This window comes from Clavelina lepadiformis, chromosome 1 (genome assembly GCF_947623445.1).
Source record: "Clavelina lepadiformis chromosome 1, kaClaLepa1.1, whole genome shotgun sequence".
Classification (NCBI taxonomy): domain Eukaryota; kingdom Metazoa; phylum Chordata; class Ascidiacea; order Aplousobranchia; family Clavelinidae; genus Clavelina; species Clavelina lepadiformis.
In genome coordinates, this window is record NC_135240.1 from 8,497,250 (window position 1) to 8,524,498 (window position 27,249).

The window sequence follows — 27,249 nt, forward strand, 5'->3', positions numbered from 1 at the left end:
ACAAACCTTCCAACAGGGTTATATAAGTTATAAATTTTCTGCTGACTTCCATTTACTGTAGAGATTACATGTGGTTGTAGATTATAAACTGTGATAAAAGATAAATTATGGCTGGATGGAATCGCAATGGAAGTGATTCAGCCACAGAACGAATGATGGAAGCCGAGAATAATCGATTGGCCGATCAGCTGTCAGGCAAAGTATCCCGCTTGAAAATGCTAAGCTTGGATATGAAGGACAATGTGGAAGAAGACAACAGATACCTGGATGACATGGGGTCAGATTTTATGAGCACAACCGGATTATTGGGAGGAACAGTTTCTCGATTCACAAAAATGATGGATTCGGGGAGAGGAAATCGAAAAATGATGTGTTATGTTATTTTAGCACTTGTTATTATATTCTTCATTCTTTATTTCATAATAACAAAATCTAGCAAGACATGAATTTAGACTGATGACTCACTTTACGTATAGGTCAGAGTATGGAGTTAATATAACAAAAGAACATGAACATTACCTACAATGTGTTATAGATATCCAAAGAAAATATACACAAGATTTTATTGTTGTTCATGTTGTAGAAAGTGATAGGATAACATTTCCATTGCCTTAACAACCTCTTGCTTTCTTAAGCACCGGTTTACGTTTGCATCTCGGATAGCTTCTAAAAAATTTATCATAAATTTTGGATTAAACCATTTTATTGATTATGAACGTAGAAACAGATCACATAGATCTCAAAACAGATCCAAGAGTCACCTTTGCCTGACACCATCATGTAAATGGAGAATACTGTACTGTACAGTTCCCTAATGATTTTCCTATTATAACTATCACCTTGTAAAGTACGCAAAATGAGATGCAGTGCTATAAATAATAGCACAATTGATATTTTCCGGTACCTCTGTTGCTATTGTTAAGTATCAGAACAAATAATGTAGATGGTGGCCGAACCGTGTTAACCTAGTATAATCAGCACAAAGGAAAGCAGGATATGGGATGGTACTCTATTATATAACTTTCATTTTTAATTTCTCTACTCAAAATTCCACAAGCATTAGCTTGCTTCATCAGGTGTCCTAAGAGACACCTGATGACCTTGTAATACACCTGATGAAGAAAGGTGATGCTTGCGAAAGCTTGTGTAGAGATATTAAAACTGAAAGAACAATTAATGAGGTTGACAATTTCTACCTAATAACCTCCCAGATTTGTTCGCATTATCTGCTTAGATTCAAGTTCTTAACTGTGATATTTTGGTTATATGTCTCACACTTGATGTTATATACTGTATATTGTTACTTTCTTTCCATCCTTGCATATATGTATGTAGATTTATAACATCTTTAAGATGTGATATTTAAACAGTGATTGTTTCCAAAATGTATGGCTGCTTTTCTTTTCACTAGGGAAGTGCCAAATTGATAGGATTTGTGAAAATATGAATGATGATTTTTGATATTCATGTGAATCGAAATATGATAACTTTGCCTATTTCAGATAACCAAAGTTACTGACGAGTTAGAGAGTTATTCTTAAACTCATTACCTTGTTAATGAATGATAGAAATCAGCCTGTTTTTCGTTTATTCTGACTTCACAACCAGTTTTCATAAATTCAAGCTTGCCATCAATCACACAACCAAAAACTTTAACTGATTATGTTTTCTTATTTCATGTAAAACAAAGGATTCTGTTTGAATTTGCCTGCAATATTCGTACACATGAGAGCAACAAAAATGATCAATATTTAGATTCTTGTTTGATTTGGCTCATCCCTAGTTTAAAATTTATACCATTAGTGCATTTTTACTATTATTGATGTAATCTTTTTGTATTAAATGTACTTGAGTACATTTTTACCTGATGTTTGTTTACACTTGTCAAATCAAGCAGTTTCTGTTTAGGTGCTATTATGCTTTCATATAGAAAACTGTTACAACGTACTACTCTTTGTATAATATTTATGTCTATATATTCTCAACCTGAAACTATCACTGTAATGCGAAGAAGTGTCCTATAATGGAGCTGGATGAAAGTGAACAGCAACTTTTGCTGATTAATCAGCTCAAGGACTTAATCAGGAAGAAAGATGAAGAAGTTAATGAGAAGAACAAGCAACTGAAGGTGACCTTTTTCTATTTTTCTGTATCTTTTTACTTGTGTAATCTCGAGAAACTTGTACCTTTACAATAAGACACAAATTGACCTTTAAACAGCGGATACAGTTCCAGTACCTTTTATTTCATAAATGCGTTGGGCATTCAAACTTTGAAGAACTGAGTAACTCTGAAAAAAAATTGATGCCCGATATTTGGTCTTAAACATTTCAATTTATATGTGTTCTTTCTAGTTTGTTAGTATAATAAAAACACTGCCAGTTAGAATGCATAACAAAAAAACAAAACCTGTTGTTTCTGGTGTACTTTTATTGGACTACCGTTCATCTGACCATATACAATTATACATCATAAAGGTACAATCACTTGGAAAACTCTCACCTTCTGATTTAAACATGTTTCGTCAAGCTGCTCATTATTGGTCAATAACAATTTTCCTATAAATTACTTTGATATTATGCTTTGTACAACAATTGGTTACATTAATGCAACATTTATCTCATTATGAAGTCAATGGTCATTGAAAGACTTTAAGCTACTTTTTTCTTTAATCATTGATATTAAGCTCTGTGCAGAAAAAAGAAATAACACTAGTTAATATCAGTGTCATTTCTAAAGGTCAGATCATTTAAACATTATCATAATAACATTATAACATCTGTATATGTGATCAATGGGAACTCCGACAAATATTGTCCAATTACTCTGATTAAATAAACTGAAACTTATACTCAAGTGTATTCTTGTTTTATGTAAATACTAATTTGCAATGCTTAATGTTCACTTAAACTACATAATATCCATGGGTTGCAAGTCATGGCGCGTTGTGGTTGTGATTACTGTCCATTTAATTCTAGTATATTATTATTTATCTTGAGTTTATTGATTTATGTTATTAATTTCAAAATTTCAAGACAAAATTTGGCTGTAAGCCTCCATTTGGTTGGCTACACCTATAGTTAGTAATTATCCAGTACAGAATCAGTATGCTAATCAATATATACATTTCAATATATTATAGGTACGTATTTTGAAGTTATATTGACTAGTGTAATCTGGGCAGTAGAATATATTAAAGACCTTCAGGTAATGACATAATTTTCAAAATTTCTGTTGTGATTGATTTTATTGTTTAGGAAGCTGAATCAAAACTGAACAAAGCAAGACTTCAGTCAAAAGCAAAGGATGCAAAATTAGCTGCACTCGCTAAAAAGGGTGAAAAAGACCCATCAGACGCAAATGGTGTAGTAAGTTTTTTTTGCTTGCAGTGTTTCTGTTAAGTTTTGTTTGTAACTGCTATGAATGTGCTGTATTGCAAGGATTCCATTTGTAACTTTGCATCCAATATTTTCTAGAATTTCTTCCTCATGATACTACTGGTGTTTGGTTTTGATAATATTCATGACAAATTTCCCAATGATATAGAATCAATACTTTCAAGTATATACTTTAAAATGGACTCAAGTACTTTTGTGTGTGTAGAATTGTAACAATGACACAGGAAACAGAGGAAAGTTACTGATTCAACAAAAGCGAATCGAAGAAAAAGAAGAAAAAATTGCAAAGCAAACTAAAGCTTTAAAGGATCAAGTATATATATTTTTTACATTTTATAGAAATGTAAGCTGCAATTATTATTACATTGGGTGGCGTAACATTTTCATTTACCGGAATGTTGAAAATTTGACGAACAAAAATAACTTATAAAATTACAATGTGTCCACTATCACGATGAAACATTCCCAAGTACTGATGTCATAAACAGGAGGAACGCTTTGCTCGGATGGAATTGGACTTCCACACCAAACATGCTGAGTTGACTCAACAGTTAAAACAAGTTTCAACAAATCGTGGGATTGATGTCGAAGCAAAGCAAAAGGTTTTTCTCTCTCAACATATTAGTAACGAGCTAAGCAAGAGAAATTACTCACATTTTAATTAGAAATTTGGACAGGGTTTAATAAGCCTGCTGGTGTATTGTTGTCCATTTATTTATATTAATTAGTTTCCTATTTCTTCTTGTATTTGTCTATAGGATTCACGTCATATGGAAGAACTCTATGCTGCCATAGTTGTAAAGGACCAAAAAATTGCAGATATTACTGCTAAATTGGATGAGCGAGAAAGCCAATTACAAGATCGTGAGCGAGTTATCAAGGTAAGTAAAAACAATTTCTGACGTAATAAGAACAGATAAAGTGATCAATCTAGGTTTTCAAGATAAGATATTCTTTTGTTGATCCCAGCAATGCGATATATGTTCTAATAATATCTAATGTTTACATTGGTGGTGATAACATGTCCAACCATATTAAAGTATGTGGATTTTGTGAGCATAGTAGTTTCCCAACATACAACTGAGTGTAAATGAGCACCACATAGACATCATATGTATCACATTTTATGGCACTCAACATATCAACATATTTTATCGTGTAGGAAATGCAAACTGATTTGAAGAAGAAAACATCCAATGAAACTCATCAACGTTTGCTTTTGGACAAACTAAGTTCCAGATTAGCTGAGCAAGAAGAACATGTTGCCATGACTACCGAAGAAAATAATGATGAGCTTACTCAACTTCAGACTGACCTTGAAAATTGTAAAGAAAAGGTGCATGAGATGAAAGTACCGATACTACAAGCTAGACATTTTGTGTAGAACAGGTCTACAACATTACTAGGCTACTTCTATATAACTAAAACTGAACAAACATTGTGCAGTTTCTTGTTTTTATTTTAGCTAGTGACCCCAGCAATCTCTCAGTTTTTTGATAAGAGTTTTGAGTTGTTTGTCATTAATGATTTTTTAATGCAGATGGCTCATTTAGAACAAAAACTTTATGAGAAGGAGGAAACTGTAAATGTCAAAGAAGAGCAGATTCTTCAACTGAAGAGGGAACATGATGCCAAGATCATTGATGTTCAAGAGGTGGCTCAAGATAACGAACAGGTTTCTAATTCCTTTTTGATAGGAAAAATCTTTTATCACCAAATTAAGCAAAGTCTGATCATTATTTTCTTGTCACAGCTCATTCGTTCTTTGAAGAGGAAACTTCACGAACAGGATGAAGTGCTTTCAGGAAAAGATAAAGTTGTTCAACTTTTGCAAGATGAATTGCAAGATAGGGCTCATGAGCATGATGTTAGTTGTAGCTTTTTACACTTATGACGAGTGGATTACTTCCAGTATAAATTTGTTATTTTCAAACAAGTTAAAATACTGTTAACTGATGCACAATACTGAAATATCGCAAAGCGTGCTTATGTTGCTTACAGGAGCTACATAAAACTATAACTATCCTTCAACAAAATTTACGTGAAATTGTTGAAGGGAGGCAACTACTGATGGAAGAATTAGAGAATATGCAACAAAAATTTGCACAAGTTAGTTTTATACCTGTAATGCTATTGCTCAACTAGATTTTCTAACATCAACTAATTTTTTTACCATTATGATTTGCAATCTGCTGTTTGTGGAGTTGCTTATAGTTGCATAAACTGCTTGCAGGGTGTTGGTAGTGGGTCAGATGATAAAAAACTTCAGTTAATTCAGGCCTTGCAACAATATGAGCAAGCATACAAACAAGCATCTGACACTAATAATATACTAACACATGAGAACATCACTTTGAAGGTATTAAAGTTGAAAAGCGTTTTTCTAAGGAAATGTATATTACACAAATTTACATGGTGCTTTTCAACATTGATTTTTTGTTTTCAAAGAATTTAATAAATAAATGCTCGATGTTAGTAAAAATTTTGCAGGAGAAGCTTCAAACTTTGGGGGAGGAACATTCCAAACTTACTGATGTATCTCAGATGACAAAAGACCAGCTGGAAGCTGCAACAGAATCTTGGAAAAAAACAGAAATTGAGCTTACAGGTTGTAGCTCAGCCTAACATTAATCTCAAATGTTGTCAATTTTCACTTTCAACTGCTGTATCACAACTATTATCTGTTGCAATGCATGATATGATTTCTTGTTTTAGAAAAAGTTACTTTCCTTAAAAATGATGTTGAAGAAAAGCAAAAGGCAAAAGCTGAACATGCTCATGCCATGGAAGTTCGCATGCAAACTGTTCTCGATCAACTAAACGCTCAAACAAAGGTTTAAATGTGTTAAGATATATATTTCATGAAAGTGTGATTACTTCGATTTCCACATAACTGTTAGTTGGAAGCAGAGTTTTTGACTCACTGGGACTGATTTTTAAGGTTTTGGAAAACCAAACAGCCGAATTGATAGAACACAAAGAACGACTTTGTTTGATGGAAGCGGGTAATGATGATGTCAAGAATCAAGAGCTGCAAGATACAATTTCCCATATTGCTGGTAAGACTGGAGTAGAGTTCATTCATCAATTTTGTTTATGTTTTCTTTATTTGTGCTTGTGAGTTAATTCATCATCACTGAAAAAAAATTTATTTCTTAAAATTTCCAGCTTTAGAGTCATCACTTAAAACATCTCAAATGGACCAGAGCTCACTTCATGAAAAACTAATAAAATCAGAGGGAGAAAATGCCCACCTCATCGTTTCACTCAGTCATCAGAAGAGCCTTGAAGAGCGTCAGCAGCTGGACATGGAAGACTTGAAAGTGAATTTGCAGGAGGCTGAAAAACAACTTGAAAAATATGGAGAAACTCTAAAAGGAAAAGATCTGGATGTTGAGAATTTGAAAAAAGAACTTTCTGATCTTGAACTTGAACACTGTGATATGAAAACAAGGTACAATGAAAGTCTTCAATCTCGCAATGCACTTGAAGATCAACTGCAAAACTTGAACGAAAATATAGACAGACTAAACATAGAACTTACTATGAAAACTGATCTATGCAATACAGAAGAACTCAAACTTAATGACTCACAGTCAGAACTTAAAAATTTGAAAGAGTCACTGGCAACATCTGAGTCTGTAAGTTTGTCCTTGAAAGCCGAAGTTAACTCATTAACAGACCAACTCTCATTTCTTAATGAAAGTATATCTGCCATGGATGCTGATACACAACAAAAGGTAGAATCTGTGACGGTTACTTTAAATCAGCAGCTAATGGAAGAAAAGACCAAATATGAAGAAGCCTCTTCACAAATTGAAATTTTAACTGACTCAAACAGGAAATATGAAAATGAAAATGCTCTTCTCTCACAAAAGATCATTGACCTTTCTTCTCAAATGACTGAAATAAACTTGAGAAGTTCTGAATTTGAAGCTAACTGCATAAAATTATCAACAGCATTGGAACAACAACAAGAACAGCTTTTATCTGCATGCAATGAAGTTCAAAATAAAGATATTGAACTTCATAGCTTAAAAGCAGATTTATCTGAACAATGCAAAGAAGCTGAACGCCGTGAAGAATCACTCACAACTGCCAGTCAAAAGTTGGAGGTGAAAACGAATCAAGTTGAAGAAATGTCCACTGCATCTGAAGTTGCTGTTGAGAAGATAAACAAACTACTTGAGCAGGTAGGGTAAATACTGCAATATTTCAAGTAGGTTACAGGCAAGTTATTATTTACAAATATTTTGTGTAAGATCAAGATACTACGATGTTAAGATCTTTTTAGGTATCTAGTCTTCAGCATGATAAATCCTCACTGGGAGAGCACATTCACATCCTGGAAGGTAAAATTGAAGGTGGAGAAGTTGTACTTAGTGAAAAGATTGCAGCAGAAAGCCGTCTTGAGCAACTGAATGCCGAGATAAAACCACTTGAGGAACAAGTGCTAACTCTCAGAGATGATAATGATAAGCTCAAATCTAGGATGAATGACATTGTTATGGATAGAAATGATGAATTGGCATCCATGGAAGAAAAGATATCTACACTTGAAGAAGTTAAAACTTCTCTCCAAGAAGAAAAGAATAAAACTGAGCAGATGTTGTTGGATGCAAATCAAAAGATACAAGACCTTGTCAGGTCGATAGAAACTTCACAAAATGATCTCAATCAATCACACAATCAACATACCAGCACAATACAGGAAAGAGATGATATTACACAACAACTGAATGAACTAGAAATCTTGAAACAATCATTGGAAAACAACCATATTACTGAAAAGCAAAATTGGGATATAACTGTAAACGATCTTAAAAGTCAACTTAAAGATGCCATTGAGCAAAATGCACTATTGCAATCTCAGTATACCTCCTTGCAAAATCATCATCAATTGCTTAGCGAAGATAACACAAAATTAACTGATTTAGTTGAAGATGGCAATTCCAAGGTGCTCACTCTTCAAGAAGACCTCAAAGCCTCAACATCCAGCTTAACAGCTTCAAATAACAAGCTTATAGATGAAGTCCAGGAAGCTCAGATGCTGTACAAAAACAAATTATCAGAACTGGAAGCCATGAAGACAGAATTTGAAACTCTCAGAACCTGTAACGAGGAAACACTGAATGAGATCAGTGAAATGAGATCAACATTAAATGAAGTGGGCAAAGCTCGTACTGATCTTGAAACTGACTTAAAAGACACACAAACCAAGTTACTTAAATATGAACAGGATGTTGATAATCTAAGGATCCAGCTCTCAGAAAAGGAAGAGCGGTCTCTTCAAGTACTTTCTGATCTTGACACTTCTTTAAAGAAAAATCAGGGACATGAAAGTGAAATTGACAAAGTTACAATTTCCAACCAACATCTTCTTGCTAAAATCTGTGATTTGGAAAGCCAGGAGGAGGAAAAGAAAAACCAGCATGACGAGGAAGTGAGATTACTCCAATGTGCTCTTGCTGAGAAGGATCTAGTCCTAGAGGAGGTATTCAGAGAGCTATACCTAAGTATATTTGGAAGTTCGAAGAAGATGTTTTGAAAGGATTCGTGATCCTGATACTAGTCATTAAAAATGTTTTTGCTGGAAGCTTAACTTTACTTGCTGTGCCTCCATCCAACGCGGCACTCACTGTGATCATTTTATGCATTGCAGGTATCAATGGAATACTCGAAATTACAAGATGAGATAACAGCAAGTAAGACAGAGTTTGAACGATGGAAAGTGGAAAGCACACTTATGAAGGAGAGGGATGATGCCGTACACAGAGCTAGTGAGCTTGAAGATACAATGCACAATGTGAGTAACTTTGTACACCTATTTATTAAAACATTTCCAGAAATTACTGATTCTTGATTAGTAATCTACGCAAATCTACTGAAATGGTGTAGTAGTGAATCTTTTGAGTGTTGCAGTGTATAACATTTATTCATTGATATGTACAACTAGTTGTAGTAAAAATATTTTAATAGCTTATTTACAATCATTTTCAAAGTCCTAAAATTGAACGAAGTTCAGTGAATAGTTTACCAACAAAATTCTGTTAAATTGATGATTTGTTAATAAAACCACACATACTTCTCATAGGGTTTGTAGTGGACAAACTTGTTAATCTTAGCTAATCGATGATACTTACAGTCAGGACATGTATTTTGTAAAAATCAAAGTATAGATTATCATGCAATAAAAAGTCACAAAGATCTTTTATGCAATATTATCCAATGTTTTATCCAATGTCTCCCAATGCAAATAATAAGTTGACAGTATTTCATTCACTTTTTGCGCAGCAAAATTTTGATATTTTACAGCATGACCATTTTTCAATTTATTGTTAGTTTGAGAAAATAATTCAAAATGAATTGTCACGCTTTTCCAACTCATCATACTATTCCACCAACCATATTACTGATGATGATGGATTACATCATACCATAATGTTATATTTTGAGGTAGCAGCATGTTTATCAATATGCATGATAAAGTGCATGTCACCAAGACGTGAAACTTCAGTAAAAATATTATACTGTTCTTTATTTTCAATCAAAACATTAAATTCCACCTTACAATACTAATAGTAACAGCATCTTAAAGTTTACATACAACATGTGCTATGTTGAAATGTTTATCTTCTGTTAAAAGGTTTAAAGTGTGAAACAAATTGACCATATAAATGATATACTGACAACTTCATTTGAGGTCTATTTGCTGTAGCATTTTTTCGTTATTTTAACGTATGTCATCATGGAATACATTTAAGTGTCACCAAATACTTGCATTTGCAAGCCACGTTTTGTGTCCACTAATATTGCATGTTATTTTAATAACACTGCTCTTGTTAAAAATGCTATTTTTCCACTTTTCTCATATTTTATCAAAAGTGCATGCAATGTATTTATAACAAGGGTGTATAATGTACACTGTATAGGGTGTACACTGTATATACTGGACCAGGTTTTTGGACTGTATTATACTGTACTGTGTTATATACAGGAATTCAATTCGCAAGTTCAATGCATGTTTCTACAAAATTTATAAATATTTTTATTTGCTTACATTTATTAAAAAATTTAGCATTAAAACTCTGGTTTTTATTAAAATAGATACATACTGGTAAATCTTATGTTATAACAGAATCTTTAGAAATAATGATAAACTTTAATGTAGAATTTGCAGTAGTATATACATATATCTGTAGCATTTGTTTTAACAATAACCGTACAGCATGACTGGGATGCTGGCGAATATTTTCTGAAATAATAATTTTCACAATCTTTAGCACAATGCACAACTAGAGTCGCGTTTGCTGGAATCCGAGAACAAACTTCAGGAAATGCAGAGTGAGCAGACAAGCATCCACCAAAGCAACAGTTTTTACGGTACCGGTAATTTTTCTTCTTCATTTTGTGAGTACACTGCAAAATTTTGACAAAATGTTATTTCATTTTCCCATTAAGGAGAATACTCAGAAGAAAACCTCGGAAGTTTGCAGATTACACCTTGTCCACCAGGTGGTGCAAAAGGTGGTCATCATCAGCAGGTAGAGTGTTTAGCACAGTTTTGTTGAACGGAACATAAATAACCAACTCATGGGAAAGAAATAAATTAGCTATTTGTGATTTGTTGCATAATATATACTCATCAATACGTACTGTTCGTATTGTTTAATGTTTAGGGTATGGAATATTTGCAACAACAGCTCGAAGAGCTTGCCCACGAGCAAGAGACGCAGTCAATTGAACATGAAAAGACCACGTCTCGTCTCAATGAGACAATCAGAAGGTTTTTTATTTAGTAGCAGCATATTTTGCATAGTGTACTTTGTTCCCAATAGTGTTATTTTTTTTGGTACAGCCAGATGTTATATATGCAGTATTTTCTTAATTTCAAATCATTTAAGGTACGTGGTAACTTTTTTTTATCAACAACCGCAGTAATTTAAATCACATCCCATTGTCAATGCTATGTTTTTTTATATAAATGATTCTAATGATTTTCAACCCTTTAAAACCTGTTTGTTCGAAGCAGTAACATAGCTCCAGGCCAGCTACCATTTTACATGTGATATCATTTTACATCATTGTTGTTGGATTTTATACAGTTAGATAAATTTTGCCTAACTCTATTTTTGGAAACTTTATTTCCATATATGTAATTAACTTATAATTATTATCTAGATAAAATACAGTTAGTGGTAATATTTTTGTCCAATTTAAATTATAAGATTTCTATTATGATGTGTTTATATTGTTGCCACCATTAATGGGCTGTTCCTCTCCATGCTTGGATGCACATGTTCTGTTTACCTCTCTCTCAGGAAATTATCTTTTTATTCTCTTTAATATATCCTGACACGTTGCAGAGCAGGTTTGCCTGGCATATAGATGTCAACAGACATAGCCACCACCGTATATACTGGAATAGCTGAAATGTTTGTAGGCTTTGCACACTTGTCGTAACAAGAGATTTCAATTTTTCAGACCTGTGCTAGGGATTGTTTGAAGTTTATTTGTAAGATAATCGTTAGTAGACCACGGTTAAGGTTATTAGATAGTCTGATAGTAGAACAAAATCATATAGTCAATGTAAATTATCAAGTTAAGGTCAGTGTAAGACATAATTGTAAATGTCCATTGCCATTGCAAGTTAAATAATTGAAAAGTTTTTGTAAAAACTTGATGGTTTTTTCTGGGTTTTAAATGTGTTTGTGTATTACTTGAAAAGATTGTTTTGAGAATTAATGTACACGTTTCTGATTATTACAAGACTGTAATTAGTGTCATTTTCATCTTGCTGAATATGGACTGTGCCTTGTGCATTCAATAAAAGAATAATTTTCATCACTATTAATAACATTGTGATCAATCAATTGAAATCTCAAACAATATCCTCAGAATTCGAGAAGAAAAACAGCAGTTGCTTGAAGCATTTGAAAAGCAATCAGAAAGTCTCAATGATGTGCTAAAAAGGTTTGTGGTTTTCACCATAATTCTGCTAATTAAAACATTTAAATGAGCTCAGTTATTACCAGATAACTGACAATCATACTCGGTTTCTCATCTTACCGTGATCAGCATTTAAACTATATAACTAAGAAATGGACACCATTTTTGAAGTGAAAATCTTGAAAATTGCTGTCATTCACAGTTTGACCGATGGCAATCGAGACCCCCAGTGACAATTTTTCATTATTTGTAATCTAATGTTGCAAACCAGCTGACGTGTTAACTGATTCTCTATGTACTTAATGTAAAATAAATCCTAGTTTGGCAGTTTTTGCTTAGTTTGGCAAAGTAAGAAACACATTATAAAAATGCAGATATGAGGAAAAGGACTTCGAATGGAATAACTTAACGAGACTCGTAGAGGATCAACAACATAGTCTTGCAGTGGCACGAGCATCGCAAGAATCAAGTAGCATCAGTTCCGCTGAAAACAGCAGAGAAGTACAAGAGCTAGAAGGAAAACTTAACGACTTGGAAGAAAAATACTCAGTAAGAGTTATTTTGGTTTTTGTGTTCGTTTAATTTTATCTAAATGAACTTAACTAACTCGGGTAAACTTGTGGTATGTTTATTTTGTTTTTTCGGCCATCGTTTTTCTTGTACAGATATTCATGCTGGTTAGTAATATATATTTTGGGTCATTACTTAACTTTCATGATGTACAGGCAAAAATGGCAGAACTTTCCTTGATAAACAGCGAGAAGGAAAAATATGAGTTTGAAATTCCTGAACTAAAATCCAAGCTGACAAGCTTAAAAGAAGAAAACATGCTTCTTGTGGACCAGGTAAGCGCAACTAAATTGTAGTTCAGTTAAGAAATGCAATTTGTGAAATTTAGTGTATTTATTTGGTTTATTGTCATTACAGACAAGGCAAAATAAATCGACGATTGAAAGTTTGCAGCAGGAATTAGAGCAAGCCATTGAAAATGCAGAAGTTAACAATAATCACCATCAAGAGGATATAGGAAGGTTAAAGTCCCTACTACGTGAAAAAGACAAGGTAATACCACTAAAGTAGTTGTACTTTTTTTTCACCCTAGAAAAGCATTGTACCTATTTAACATAATTCTTTTACTATCTGTGTAATCTACAACAGTCACACAATAAACTAGATAGCATATTGGGATAGCTGTTTGTGCATTTCTGACATCATTTTCCAGGAAATAACTGTACTGCACGAAGATATTGGCGAGAAGGATCATGAAACCCAAAACCTGTACCAGTCAGTATCAGAGAAAAATGATCAGTTGGAACAACTTAATGAGAATTTGCAGGAACAACAAGCTAAGGTAGGGAAATACACTGAGCTGTTGTTGAATTACTGGCAAGTCTTAGCTTCAATGCCTATGATTACTGTACAAGTGTGCGGTTACATATAGGTCAGTCATTTAACATCTGAACTGCGAGAACGTGAAGCAGAAGTTGTCGCGATTTCCCAACAACACGACGGAGCTGTAGAACACGCTCAAGTTCGAGCAAAAGACCTCGCTGAATATGTCGCTACTCTGGAGGGCAGAGTGCACAGTCGGGAAGAAGAATCAAAATCATTGAAATTAGAGGTAAGTACGGCGTGAAACATCTAGATATTCTGTTAAACATGCCGCCAGCCATGTTTTGATAGAAATAGATCTGATTGTATATGGTGATCGGGAAATACATTATATTTCTTGTGGTTAATGCAAAACTGTTACTTCAATACAGATTGAAGCTTTGCAAGATAGTCTATCTCTGGCTGAGAACAAAATGGTAGACTTAAATTTCAAAATGAAAGAAAACGATGAAACATATCAACATAAGTTGTATGAAGCTGATGAGAAGTACCAACTTATGCTGGTTAGCCACAAAAACCATTTTTGTGTTTTACTTATTTATGATATTGTTAAGTTATTGTATGTTATATAGTGGGTGGTAATACTCATAGAAATAAATTCAAAATAATTAATAGATAATAATGTAATTGTAATTACCTTTTTTCGATAACTTATCACGATTACGCAGAATGATCACGAAGAAGCTAAAATTAAATATGAAAATGAGGTTAATTCAGAAAAGGAGAAGAACGAAATTTTGCAAGAACGGCTTGATTCTCAGGTAAGTTAAGGCAATTTATTACAAATATTTGAAAGCAACCGTAGGTTAAATGGTTGTGAAGAGTGCTAACTGTGTGACAATAACCATATATTGCTGCTTACCACGAAATTGCAATCGTTGACATATTTTGTTGTGTCGCAACTGTATAACAAATGTAGGTTCAGTATTTTCAATAAGGTTGATTGCTATTTGTTATCACAATAAAATCTTTTTTAATTGCAAATAAGATGTAAAGTCAACGTGGGTGCAGTTCCTAGGGTATTTATGTTGTTGTGTTGATTTGGTCACTAATTATTACAAATATTCTATAAATTAGCAATGCGTCTATCAGATACTAACTTGACAATATTCTGCAGGCATCTGATGTTCGAAATTTAACTTCAATGCTAGAAGGTCAAATTCAGGAGGCCAATCATCATCATCAGGAAGCGACTGCAAGTTTGGAGAAAAAGATGCAAGATTTAGAGATGTTGCTTCAAGCAGAAAGGCAGAAGGTTGTAGATCAAAATGCTGAATTGCAAGACTCACAACATCAGTTATCTGACCTACAAAATAAAGTAACTTTTTGTTCACAAAGCTTTGCTGTACTTTATGACAATCTCTAGTTTCAAAAGTTTTGAAGTCTCTGAAATTTTGAGCGACAATTGAATTTTATTTGTTGTATGCAGTTTGCTGAGAAAGAAAAATGGGAAACGGAAGCAAGAGAAAAGAGTCAACTTTGTGAACAGCTGTCTGCATCATGCAGGTATACTGGTCGGTGCTTGGTACCAATGGCAGTAAATCATCAAAATGTGTCGATCACGAGGATAATCTTTGTTTCTTTACGTTTTTCCAGTGTTTTAGAGGAAAGACTTCAAGAATCCCTTAAGCAGGCTAGAGCCGCAGAGGAGGAGTTGTTTACATTAAAGTCAGAATTTTTGAACACCTGTGAGCGTCTAGAACAACGTGAGGAGTTGGTTCAGCAACTTGGTGCAGAGGTGACCAAGTATAATGACGAAATACGACAATTAAAGGAAACATTGCAATTGGAGAGTGAACGACAGGTAAGCATCACCGACATTGAATATTCACAGGTGAACATCTGCTGCTAAGTGAAGCTTTTAGGTCCCTACTACCACTTTGGCATTGATGCATTGCAACCAGTGTTTTTTTTAAGGTGTTTTGGGGGACCGAAACGGTCCCCTAAATTTCTCCAGCGGTTTCCCAAAATTTGGACTTGCAACTTACTACTACTATTTTTTGGTATTTAAATGAAACACTTGCGGTCTCTTAAAACTACTTAGCGGTCACCCAAACCAAACCTTAAAAAAAAACCTGATTGCAACTATTATGCAGATTAATGAGTTGAATTCGCTTGTGGAATCTCAAGCAGCAGAACGAGATGAACAATTGCAAGCTGCAAACAATCGTATCATAGAACTTTCTAATGAAGTAAAGTTAGTGAGAGACAAGTATGAAGCCGAGAAAAATGGTAAATAAGGGAAATCCGAAATATTTTCATTTATGGCAATTGAAACTTTCTCCGACATTCATTAGAGCTGTTGTAAAATTTGCAGAGAATTTCTCTAAAGTCGAGGACATGGAGAATGAATTAAATAAGATGAAATCAATGAAGTTTGATCTGGAAGAGCAATTATATGACATGCAGAAGAAAGAAGAATCCTGGATGACAACATCATCGCAACTTGAACAGAAGGTCCATTACATTTGTTGAACTTCTCATATTAATACATTTCACTCACTGTTACCGTTTATTAATTTTTTTCTATGAATAATGATAATTAATAATCAGCGATAATGAATCTTTTATTCCTCCATTTACCAGGTTAAAGAACTGACTGAAAAGTCGAACCAGTCACAACTGGAGTCATCCATGCATGATGATGAGGTGGTAAGGTTGACGGAAGAACTCAACAAATCTAAACAAGAAGCACAACACGCACTTGATGACCAGGTGTGTAGACAGTGCCTTATAAGTGTAGGGTTGCTGATGTGGTACTTGTGGGTTATATGTAATTTTATTTCGTTCTATAGGCTGCAAAGCACGATGCCCAGAAAGAAAAAGCAAAGAAGATCGTTCGTGCTCAACAGATTCAAATGAAGCATGTCAAGGAGGAAAAGGAAAAACTGGATGAGGAAGTGAAGCGACTTCGAGGAGAAATTTCAACAAAAGATAAAGTTCTGGAGGAAAATCTCCAAAAACACGGCAACAATAATGATAAAATGAGTTCACTCGTCCAACAGATACAAGAACTTGAACAGGTGAGTTTATAGTTTCACACTGCTACTGAACGTGATTTGTGCTCTTGTTCACTTAATACATTCGGCTTTAAATACCTGAAAATAGTGTGCCCATCTGCATATCGTGGTGCTGTATCAAAAATTGTTTTTGGAAAACCTTAACACTACTTCTGATGGCATGACCCAGATGAGTCAAACATAGTTACTGACGGATATCTATGGTTATTTTAGGAGCTTATTGCTTCTCAGAGGAAGAATGAAGAGGCAGAAATCTTATCAACATCCCTCAAAGAGCAGGTTTCATCATTGATGTTGTCGTCACAAGACGAATCCCAATTCAGAGATGAGATGAAGTCAGAACTAACATCCATTGTTGAACAACACAAGCTTGCTGAAGCATCATGGCAAACAAAGCTGAATGAAGCAACCAATCTCAATGATCGATTGGCAGAGAATGAGCAGAAAATGTCACAGCAGCTGCAAGAGAGAAAACAGGAGCAGGCATCTCTGCTAGAAACCCATCAATCTCTAAAAGAGGAACTCCATGATGCCCATGCCAAACTAAATCATCTTTCTTCGTCTTTGGAAGAAAAGCAAAAGGAAGATTCCACATCACTGCAAAAAATATCCTCCCTTGAAAAGGACATTGAGTCACTTCATGCAGAACGAAATGAATTTCTAAACAAGGTTGATGAACTTGAGCAATTGAAGACGAGTTTATCTTTATCTTTGCAACAGATCACTGATGAGAACAGGCTCTTGAGTAGTAGCAAGGAAGATAACCTGTCAACATTGCAACAGCTGGAAATGGATTTGAAACAAAGCAATCTGTTCTTAGAGGAACAACAGGAAATTGTGCAGAGTAAAACTGCAGAGCTGGACGCCGCCTTGCATAAAATTACAGAGTCTGAAAGCAATGTGGTCAATTTGCAAGTGAAGCTCAATGAAGCATATCAGCAATACACAAATGATGAAGACAAATTTGATGAAGCAAGCAATCAATTCAAATCAAAAATAGTGGAACTGCAACAGGAAATTTCGGATGCAAAAGATGCTACCCTTGAACAAGAGAAGCTTGTCTTATCTCTACAGGAAGAGAGGAACTCATTTGCAGAGATGTTGAAAACTGAAAAAGAAGAAAAAGCATCGCTGGAGGAATCACAAAGGATGAAAGAAGCTAATTCCCTTGAAGAGCAAAAAGTCCTGCTAGATTCATTGCGCTCCACAATCCAAGATTTAAATCTGGCTCTTCAGGAAAGTAGAGAAGATCTTGATGCTGGAAAAGCTCAAATTGCATCATTAGTGGAGGAATTGAAGGTTAAAGATGAGAAGTTAGAAGAGTATGCGCAGAAACACAACATTGTAAAGGAATCGATGCAGCAGAAATCCGATGAAAATTTAGCGGAATTGAGAAAGCTCTCAGACTCTCATCAAATTCTTGTCTCGGAGCTTAACTCAAAATCCAATGAACTTCAACAAATTCATCAAGAACTCTCTTCAATTAAAGAAGAAAAAGAAACTCTTGGATATGAATTCAGAAATATCACAAGTAGAAAAGATGCAGAATTATTTGAAATGAAAGAAAATCTCATTAGTTATGAAGTTAAACTCGATGAAGCTGCTAAGCAAAAAGAACGATTGGAGTCGTCTGTTAAGAGCACCTCCACTGATGCAGAAAATCTTAAAAACGAGCTTGATGCACTAAAATCAAATGTTGCTTCCTTAAGCAGTGAGCTTCACGAAGTGCAGTGTGAGAGCGGCAGAACTGGTGACATGCTACAAAATAAAACTTCTGACCTTGAGTCTGCTTCCCAGAGAATTAACCTTCTTCAGAATGAAGTAAGTAATCTTAATGAACAGCTGGTTGCAATGGAACAACTCCGTGAAGAAAACATTTCATTTAACAAGATGAAGGAAGATTTACTGAATGAGTTGAGCAAGCTGAAAGAAGATTCTGTAAATGGAGATCAAGAAGTTGCTAAGCTTCGGATGTTATTGGAGGAGGAAGAACAGAAGAAACACAAGGTTGAGATGCTTTTGAAAGAAGAAGAATCTCAGGTGGAGGAGTTGAAAACACAACTTAACAATTTCACAAACATAAGCCATGACAAGGATGAACATGCCAAAAATGAATTTGAACGCTTCAAAGCTGGTTTGCATAATGAGCTAGATTCTATACAGAAAAACCTTATCCAAGTTACCAACCAACTTGATGAAAGCCAGCAACAGAATATTTACTTACAAAAAGAACTGGAAGATGTCAGAGCAACGCTAAACACTGAAAAAGCTATTAATGAGGAATTATTTGCAAAATGTGCTGCCACTGAAAGTGATCTGAATGAAAAGATGAGTGTAAATGCACAACTACAAACAAAGGTGTGTATTTGTATTAACGGTATGGTGTGGACATTGTATATCACGTTTAGTTTTGTAGTAAATTCTTGTTTTTTTAAAGAAGTTAGTTACATTACCCATAATTTTTTTACATCTCTTAGGTGCAGCAGCTCACAGCAGAGCTTTCGGAAAAGCACACTTTCTTAGAAGAGCAAGGTGACTCTGATACATCCAAAAATGCTCATACAGATGATTTAAAATCCCAGTGCACGATTCTCGAAACAAAGTGTGGTGAATATGAAGAGAAACTGTCTTCTTTTTCGGATCTTACCATTAAAGTTTCTCTTCTGGAAAATGAGGTAGCAGACAAGGCAAAGTCACTGAATGAAACTCAGCGTAAGCTAAAAGCATCACTTGTCTCAAGAAAATCACTCATGAGCAAGGTAAAGGAGCTGGAATTAGCCAACGTGGAAAAGGATACCTTGAATAAGTTACTAGTGGAGGAAAAGTCATCACTCGAAAACCAACTTTCAGAATCAATGAATTCATCGCTACAAGTTCAAGAAGAAAGTTTTCAGAAAGAATCAGAATTCGCATCAGAAGAAAAAAGAAAGATTTCCCAGTTGGAAGATGAAATAACGTCCCTGCAACAGGAACTTAGTCAAAGAATATCAGCAGCAGAGGGAACAGCAAAGCAACAAATTGCACTTCAGGAAAATCTGAAAGCATTGCAAGATGAATCTGAGAGAAAAATGCAGGAAAATGAAAACTTGTGCAATAAAATATCATCTATGCAAAATCAATTGAAAGAAAGTTCCAGTACTTATCAATCTGAAATTGGCACTTTAAGAGATTCTTTGTCATCTGTTGAGTCTGAAAAATCTCAGCTGCATGCTGATTTTGAAAGATGTAGCACGGAGCTTGAAGCAAAATCTCAGGAAGCTGCTTCACTCTCTGCTCTCTTGTCATCCTCGGAAAATGTGAAAACGAACAGAGAGGAAGAAATTGAGATGCTCAAGCATAACATCCACTCAAAAGAAGATGAGGTTGAAGCGTTGAAGGAACGTTTTAATGAAGAGCACGAAAAACTTGAACGTTATTTGCAGGATCAGGATACTGCTCAGGAAATCCAAGAACAATTAAACGCTGCTCATCAAGATTTGGATTCATTAAGAAAAGATCTTCAGTTTATGGCTGGAGAAAAGGAACGTGCCGATGTCATGCATATCGAAGTAAAGTCGCAACTTGAAAGTGACATTGTGAACCTCAAGAATGAACTGCAAGCTCAGTCGCATTCGTTTAACGATTTGAATTCTGATTGTGAAAGAAAGAATGACATTTTAAAACACCTTCAGATGGAGATTGATGAAAAAGCATCTTACGTTATGGAGCTTGTTGCTGAAAGAGACAACGCGCTTTCAAAATGCTCTATGGCCGGTGACACAATCATCACGCTGCAACAGAGTCTTGATGATGCAGGCAAAAAATTCTCCAAGCTACAAAATGAAAGCCAAGCCCAAAGGTTAGAAATGGAAGCTGTGAATGACTCTCAAAGAGATCTTATCAAGGATCTTGAAGGAAAGATTGCTGAGTTGAATGACAAAGTGAAAACTGCTCAGACTTTGAAACCTCCTGAACTGGTACGACATGAAGAAATGCAGATGAGTTCGGATGCTGAAGTGAAACTGGTGCAATTACAAAGAAAATTAAAAGCTGCACTTGTCTCCAGAAAAGAGCTACTTGCAGCCTCCAAGAAAAAAGAAGAAGAGTTGGCTTTGAAATCTAACAAGCTTCTCTCCTTTCAGGCTGATTTAGATAATGCATTAGCTGAAAAAACTAGAAATGCCTCATCCATTGAACAACTGCAAGCTACAATATCAAACTTGGAAAACCAGCTGCAGGAAAGAGATGCAAATGCATTACACTTACAACAAGAGAAAGAAAGACTCAAAAATGAGTTACATTGTTCTAAGCATGCGCTGGATGAAGCGAATGCTTCATCGCATGACATAAAAGAAAAAATGGTACTAGTTGAGGAGGAAAATGTCGGTCACATCAAGAAAATTGATGATATGAAGAATGAAGTCATCACACTGGAGACATGCAACAAAGACCTGAATGAGATGGTGTCAGCCATGGAAGCTCGTACTGGAAAAATGGAAAAGAATCTCACAGAAAGAACTGAATCGTTAAGATCTGCTCAAAAGTGTATTCGTAAACTGGAAACCACCATGGCACAAGGGGAAACAAGCCTGGAAGAAATTGTTGAAATCAAAAAGAATTTGAAAGATTATGAGAATAGGGTGAAATATCTGCAGGAGAAATGTGATGCCCTTGAAGCTGAGAAAGGAGAAAAGATTTCTATGCTTGAAAAATTGATGGTGGACTTTGAAAAGGAAACCATGGCAAAAGACGACTTTGCAGTTCGGTGCAAGGGCTTGGAGAATATGGTTCTTCAGGCTGGGGGAGATAAAAATCTAGAATTGGAAAACTTGTTGGAAAAATATAACAACTTGCTCCTAGAACATGCTGCATTGAATAAAACGTGCAAAGAACTTGAAAAAGATCACTGTGACGTGGGAGCATTAACACAAAAAGTCAGTGATCTGTCACTGAGAAATGATGAGTTAACCTCTATGAATATAAAGTTCACTCAAGAAGTTGCAGACCTTCAAAACCAAATCCATGCACTTGAGAGAAAGCCAACACATCAGGCAGAAGATATGTTGGCTCAGTCTGCTTTGCAATCAAGATATAGTGACATTGACGGGACGACTCAGCCAGTTGAGGTAAAGCTGAAAGCAGAATCACTTCAAACATCATCACCTGTGGATGAGCTTACAAAAGCTAAACTTGAGATCATCAATGAGACGCTCGCCCAGTTGAAGGTGACTCAACCTGAGATGTGGAATCAAGAGCCAGGAATTAAAAAGTTGATCAACAAACTGGAGGAGGTTGCAGGAAAATCTGCAGAATTGAAAAAGAAATCCAATGAGTGGGTATTTAAGTTGGGTGAAGAGGAAAAGAAGGCATCCGAACTTCAAGACACTGTTCAAAAGCTCCAAGAGGAGATCAGGACCCTAAAACAATCCGAAGTAAAGCTTACAGAGAAAGTTGAAGATCTTCGAGAAGTCAGTGAAGAATATGACTCGCTGAAAAAGAAATATGATGCTCTGCAGAGGGATTGTGACCACTTGAATTCTGCTCTGCAGGAGGAAAAGGATAGTTACGAACAGATCCAAAAACGACTCGACAAGGAAAACTCCCTCATCAAGAAGAAAATTCAGGAACAAAGAAGAAGTCTTTCCTCACTCCAAACGCAGTTGCGGCAAGCAAATAGTGAACTTGAACAAACCAGGAAACAATATCAGGAATCAGAAGAAAATACTAACGATCTGCAAAAGAAGTTGGAATCAGTCATGTCAGATGAAGAAACCTTAAGATCAGCTCTCATTAAAAAAGATGAGAGCCATAAGACTGCACTTGTAGAGCTGAAGGAAAATCTTGATAAAATTCAGCAGAAAAAGGGTGAAGTTCATGATGAATTAGCTCGAGTAAACGAGGAAAAGGAGCAGCTTAAGGTAAAATATTCTAATTATTTTAAAAACATATTGTATCTTGTTTAGAGACGAAGAATTAAATGTATCTTAAGTGCACACTGAGGTAGTATTACACATCTCAATTGCTTATTTTACAGGTAGCTGGTGATGACACAAAAAAGAAATTGGAGGAAGTCACTGAAAGTATGACCAGAGAAATTGATGAGCTTAAGCAAAAAGTGGAGGAGCTCAATACAAATTCTGAGAGTCGTCTTCTCAAGCATCAGTCTGCGTTATCAACGTTACAAGAAGAGTTGCATTTGAAAAACAATGATTTCCAAGACCTCAAGACGAAATACGATGATTTGTTTGCGGAACTTAACAGTAATAATGAGATGATGTTGGACTTACGATCTCAATTACAGCAAAAAGATCAAGACATGCAAATTGCTCAACAATCGTTGGAGCATCAAGAAGCTGAAAAAATGAATCTGCAATCAAAGATTGAAGAGGATACATTGCAAGGATCCGCTCAGTCTGAATTGGAGGATGCAATGGAAAGTCTTTATGGAGAAAACGAAGATCTCCAAAAGGAGTTGAAAGAAAGACAATCCCTTGTATCTGATCTTGTATCGGATTGTATGAGATTGAAAACTGAACTTGCGACAACAAATACCGAACTTGAAAATTCCAAAACTGAGGTCTCCAACTTGTTTTCTCAAACTCAGTCCTTACTTGCTCTCAAAGCTCAGTATGAAACAAACGAGAATCATCTGAAATCGGAGCTTGCTGAGAAAGATCGAGTGATCCACAAGCAGCAGGAGGAGGTGGAGGAAGTTAGGAATCAACAGGTTCTTCTCCTGAAGGAGTACGGAGTGTCCAGTATCGCAGAAATCCAAGCATTGCTCAACACGTATGTGATGGAGATCAAGTATCTTAAGGATGAGATTGTATCAATGAAAGAAGACTTTGAGGAACTGAAAAATGAGATCCACAACCTAGAATTTCAAAACACCGGCCTCGATGGCCGAAATGAACAGCTACTGGAGCAAATTGCTGGAATGGATAAAAAGATCTCTGAATATGATGCTGAAATATCAAACTTAATCGAGAGATGTAGTTCTGCTGAGCAAGGCTACTCAATTTTGGAGGAAGAATTAGAAGGATCGCGGCTAAGATGGGAGGAAGAAAAAACTGGATTCATCTTAAAGATGGATGAGCAGGAAGCTATTTCCAGCAATGCATCTCATGCCGTCGAAGAATACAAGCAGCAAGTTGTGAGCATTGAAAATCAATACCAAGATTTGTATGACAAACTTCAACAGAAAATAGCAGAAGTGATGCATTTAGAGGAATTGGCTCAGCAGCGTGATGCGCTCCTTAACGAACAGGAGAAGAAATCAATTGAACTTTATGAGGAATACAGATCCCTCGAAGAAGATCTAACCAACAAAGACTCAATTTTCAGGCAAATCATCCATAATTCCCAACCTTCTGTGGTGGATGAAAGCTACCAACGCTCGACTGAAGATGGATCAGGTCATTTTGACATCACTAACATCCGTAAACATGTGAAGCGTTTGGAAGATGCACTGAAGAAGAGACTCTCAAGTGCAGATGAAGATAAATTAAGACTTCTTCAAGAAAGGATGCAAGCAACTGATGCAAGATTACAAAGTCAAACTAATCAGGTAAATGTTCAATCCTAATGTCTGTAACATACTTTAGGTTGAGGAACCGTTGTACACAGCTATGTAGGATTTCTGCAGTTCAATAACGTTGTTATGTGTCTGTAGCTTCATCAGGCACTAGCTGACCGGGATCAGCTACACACACAGTTGTCTTCAACCACCCATGCGCTGCAACAATATCAAGTACAATTTAACAATCTTCATGCAGAGTATAATAAACTTAAAAGTGGTCAACAACCTGAGGTGAGTGTGACCTTTGAACTTCAACTGAATAAACAGCTAGATACGCAAAACCAAAATGAAAACCTTCGAAAAATATTAACTTGATGCATTTACAGTTTGCTTTGTCACAGGCCGCTCAAACCACAAACCAACCAAGTGACCAAGTTTCTCAATCTGAATATCAAACGCTCCAAAATAGGTGAACCCCTTGTAGCTACTATTAATTACAAACATTTTTTAAAACTAAAATACAGATCACGTAGTAATCGATCATCCTTTCTAACGTGAAAATGTCTGATGCAAGATAACAATTCCCAAACTTTTCAGGCTGGTGGAAGAAGTGGATGAAAAGAATATTTTATCAGAAAGACTGAATCAGCTTGAAAATCAACTTCAGGAGGAAATTGATAACAAAAATAAGGTAAACATCCTTGTGAATGCCTATTATATGATAACCCACAGATCCATTCATTTCTAATTAACATGCTCTTAAAATTTTACATCACATGCTTGCCCATCAAGTCCTAAAGGATATTTTTTGTTATAGTAAATCATTTCTCACATTTAGATAATAGAACAATGGAGGGAGGAAGTCCACTCGTTGTGGAGAAATCAAGATAATTCGAGCACAAGCATCACCATCCCTAGTGGTAATGTCAATGAGGAAAAAGCAGTTCTTTTAAAACCGTCTTCATTTACGAGAAAGGTGCTGACTTGTTGAAAATTTAGTTCTGTAAAATGATTCCAATTTTGTCCGGAAAAAATGTTGTGGTAAAGTGTTTTTCACTTGTGGTATCAAAGTGATCATGGAAAGCGTAATCAATTAATCATGTGTATGACTTTGTGTAGGTTAAACGATCCAGAACTCTCTGTTCGCAGTGGATTAGAGGCAAATCACAACTGAGGTCACATTGCAGACCTTTCTCACTTCGCGCACTTGTTACTATTTATTTTGTATTTTTACATATTTTCGCAGTTAAATGTGCAGTTGGGTTATGATCATATAGCTGTCAAGATATTTATTGACAACTACGTTTCAGTTCCCTTCAGCAGTTCCTACATATCATGCATATGTTTATTGTCAACCTTGCGGTAGCTGTGACTGCTCTTTTCCGTATTCTTTTAGTACTGTGTGCAATAAACTATGCTTTGGGTGCTAGTAGTGTAATTTTTATTTATCAGAATCTATAAATACTTTCACTCTTTATGCGATGCAAATAAAATACGGCAATAGCAAAAACTGCATCATTCCAACTTCCGATTATGACAGTGATAAGGCATGCATGATGGTAGAACACTCATTGCTCGTGGCGCTGCATCAATTATCTGGGAGACAGACAATCTGTGTGTGATTCCCAGATGTCAGCTAGTATTCCTCATCTGAACTCTCATCCTTTTGATTATCATACGAAGAGCGAATCGATGAAGTCATCACGTCATGAACTTTAGGAGTTGGGTCTTTCTCCAAATCGCTCACTAAAACTCCTGCTTCATGAAGCTTCCATTCCAGAACTAAAGTGTGTATGTAACAAAGTGCAAGGACCCAATGTACTGTATGTGGAAGGATTGTTATTGATATGGCATTAATGTTAAATTTCTCAGCATATCAGTCCAGCTTCCTGCAATAAAAACTTTGTTTCTTACCATCAAGTTTCAAGTTCATTCCGCCAAAAACGTGAGGTCCCACCCACTGCGTCTTCATATCACCATCCTTGTATATAAATATTGTTGGCAGGTTTTTATCAGGATAATTTGGAATGCAAGTTGTTGATATACTTTTGAGGAACTTCACAGCTGGAAACTTTGGTGCAAGGCAGGTCAAATGTTGGTTTATGAGAGAACATAATGGAATTCTACGAAACATATCAAATTAAAATCTCTGTATCACCACCTCCTATAAACTTTGTGTAACATTTTAGAAAGCTTCACAAATAATTGTTACAAACTACTGTGTGGATGCTGTCACAATTTTTCCAGATGACTAGGTAAAAAACTAGTTATTAATTATACCACTTATTGATATTTTGTATGGCCCCACCAGTCAGAGGCATGTGGACACAAGTTACTATTATCATTATAACAGTAATGAACTACTAATTAATCTATTACCCTTGTCTGTAAAGATGCAGCACCACCCAAACCCCATCACCAGCCTTGTTCACTTCTTGCACATATTCCACGGCAGTTATTTCATTGACTTCCCCATATTTTGCTTTCATTCTTGCCGCCTTCATTTCAGCTATCCTCTTCTGCCTGTGGGGTCAAAACAGACAGATATTTCATTATTTAATTGAAAAATACAGTCTCATATGAGTTCGTCATAAAGCAGCGCAGGGCATGTTGTATCAGATAGTTTTATGCTATTTATTATCTTCTTACGAGACCATACCTGTACGCTTCCATTACTCTTTCTTCTTCTTCATCTTCAAACTCAGCAAGCTCATCGAGAGTCATGTCCTCATAGTTGTTGACTATACAAGATGATAAAATAACAAAATTATATCGTTTTAAATCATTTGAAGAATTCAAATGCTTCATTAACATTAAATTTGCATTTTTTTTTATAAATTATAATATCAGAACCAGGCTCTGATTGGTCAACTTCCTCCTTTTCAACAACTTTTTCCTTTTGTGGTATAATTCCATGTTTGCGTAAAGCGTCATTCCACTCAGTGTCTTCATTTTGATCCTGCAGTAAATATGACCGTAACATATATTTAAA

The 27,249-nt window shown here is 35.4% G+C and overlaps 3 protein-coding genes across 6 annotated transcripts in view; 2 read left to right on the forward strand and 1 right to left on the reverse strand.

Moving 5' to 3' along the window:
- On the forward strand, positions 1–1,908 carry LOC143446128 (BET1-like protein). The gene has a single exon (XM_076945636.1). The coding sequence runs from the start codon at positions 108–110 to the stop codon at positions 444–446; it is 339 nt and encodes a 112-aa protein (XP_076801751.1). The 5' UTR covers positions 1–107; the 3' UTR covers positions 447–1,908.
- On the forward strand, positions 1,902–25,683 carry LOC143446089 (uncharacterized). Of its 4 annotated transcripts, none has more exons than XM_076945585.1 (43): positions 1,902–2,128; positions 3,258–3,368; positions 3,604–3,711; positions 3,887–4,000; positions 4,157–4,279; positions 4,561–4,734; positions 4,939–5,073; positions 5,152–5,265; positions 5,400–5,507; positions 5,632–5,757; positions 5,889–6,006; positions 6,114–6,232; positions 6,340–6,457; positions 6,567–7,591; positions 7,693–8,892; positions 9,061–9,204; positions 9,741–9,854; positions 10,682–10,781; positions 10,860–10,942; positions 11,078–11,184; positions 12,297–12,371; positions 12,722–12,896; positions 13,073–13,192; positions 13,275–13,409; positions 13,570–13,698; positions 13,789–13,968; positions 14,111–14,242; positions 14,408–14,500; positions 14,857–15,057; positions 15,169–15,245; positions 15,336–15,543; positions 15,836–15,971; positions 16,057–16,196; positions 16,326–16,454; positions 16,535–16,762; positions 16,973–19,117; positions 19,237–22,656; positions 22,773–24,305; positions 24,411–24,548; positions 24,659–24,726; positions 24,855–24,948; positions 25,096–25,233; positions 25,377–25,683. In XM_076945585.1, exons 1-43 carry the CDS (start codon positions 2,024–2,026, stop codon positions 25,524–25,526), a joined length of 14,190 nt encoding a protein of 4,729 aa, XP_076801700.1. In that variant the 5' UTR covers positions 1,902–2,023; the 3' UTR covers positions 25,527–25,683. The 4 variants fall into 4 exon arrangements, with proteins under 4 accessions (XP_076801700.1, XP_076801692.1, XP_076801708.1 ...); XM_076945577.1 differs by having other exon boundaries at positions 1,995–2,128; positions 24,644–24,726; XM_076945593.1 differs by lacking the exon at positions 9,741–9,854 and having other exon boundaries at positions 1,995–2,128; positions 24,644–24,726.
- Positions 25,682–27,249, reverse strand: part of LOC143446122 (phosducin-like protein 3) — a 1,871-nt gene continuing 303 nt past the window's right edge. The window contains exons 2-6 of the mRNA XM_076945623.1: positions 27,111–27,216; positions 26,917–26,998; positions 26,637–26,780; positions 26,172–26,380; positions 25,682–26,039 (exon numbers count right to left, since the gene is read on the reverse strand). Of these exons, the coding sequence (XP_076801738.1) occupies positions 25,894–26,039; positions 26,172–26,380; positions 26,637–26,780; positions 26,917–26,998; positions 27,111–27,216 (687 nt within the window). The 3' untranslated portion in view covers positions 25,682–25,893. The remainder of the gene's footprint in view (positions 26,040–26,171; positions 26,381–26,636; positions 26,781–26,916; positions 26,999–27,110; positions 27,217–27,249) is intronic.

Coding starts and splice junctions, on each gene's coding strand:
- LOC143446089 (XM_076945577.1), top strand. CDS start 2,024: ATGGAGCTGGATGAAAGTGAACAGCAACTTTTGCTGATTAATCAGCTC. Junction 6,458..6,566: donor TACAATTTCCCATATTGCTG/GTAAGACTGGAG, acceptor TAAAATTTCCAG/CTTTAGAGTCATCACTTAAA. Junction 13,410..13,569: donor TACTACGTGAAAAAGACAAG/GTAATACCACTA, acceptor ATCATTTTCCAG/GAAATAACTGTACTGCACGA.
- LOC143446128 (XM_076945636.1), top strand. CDS start 108: ATGGCTGGATGGAATCGCAATGGAAGTGATTCAGCCACAGAACGAATG.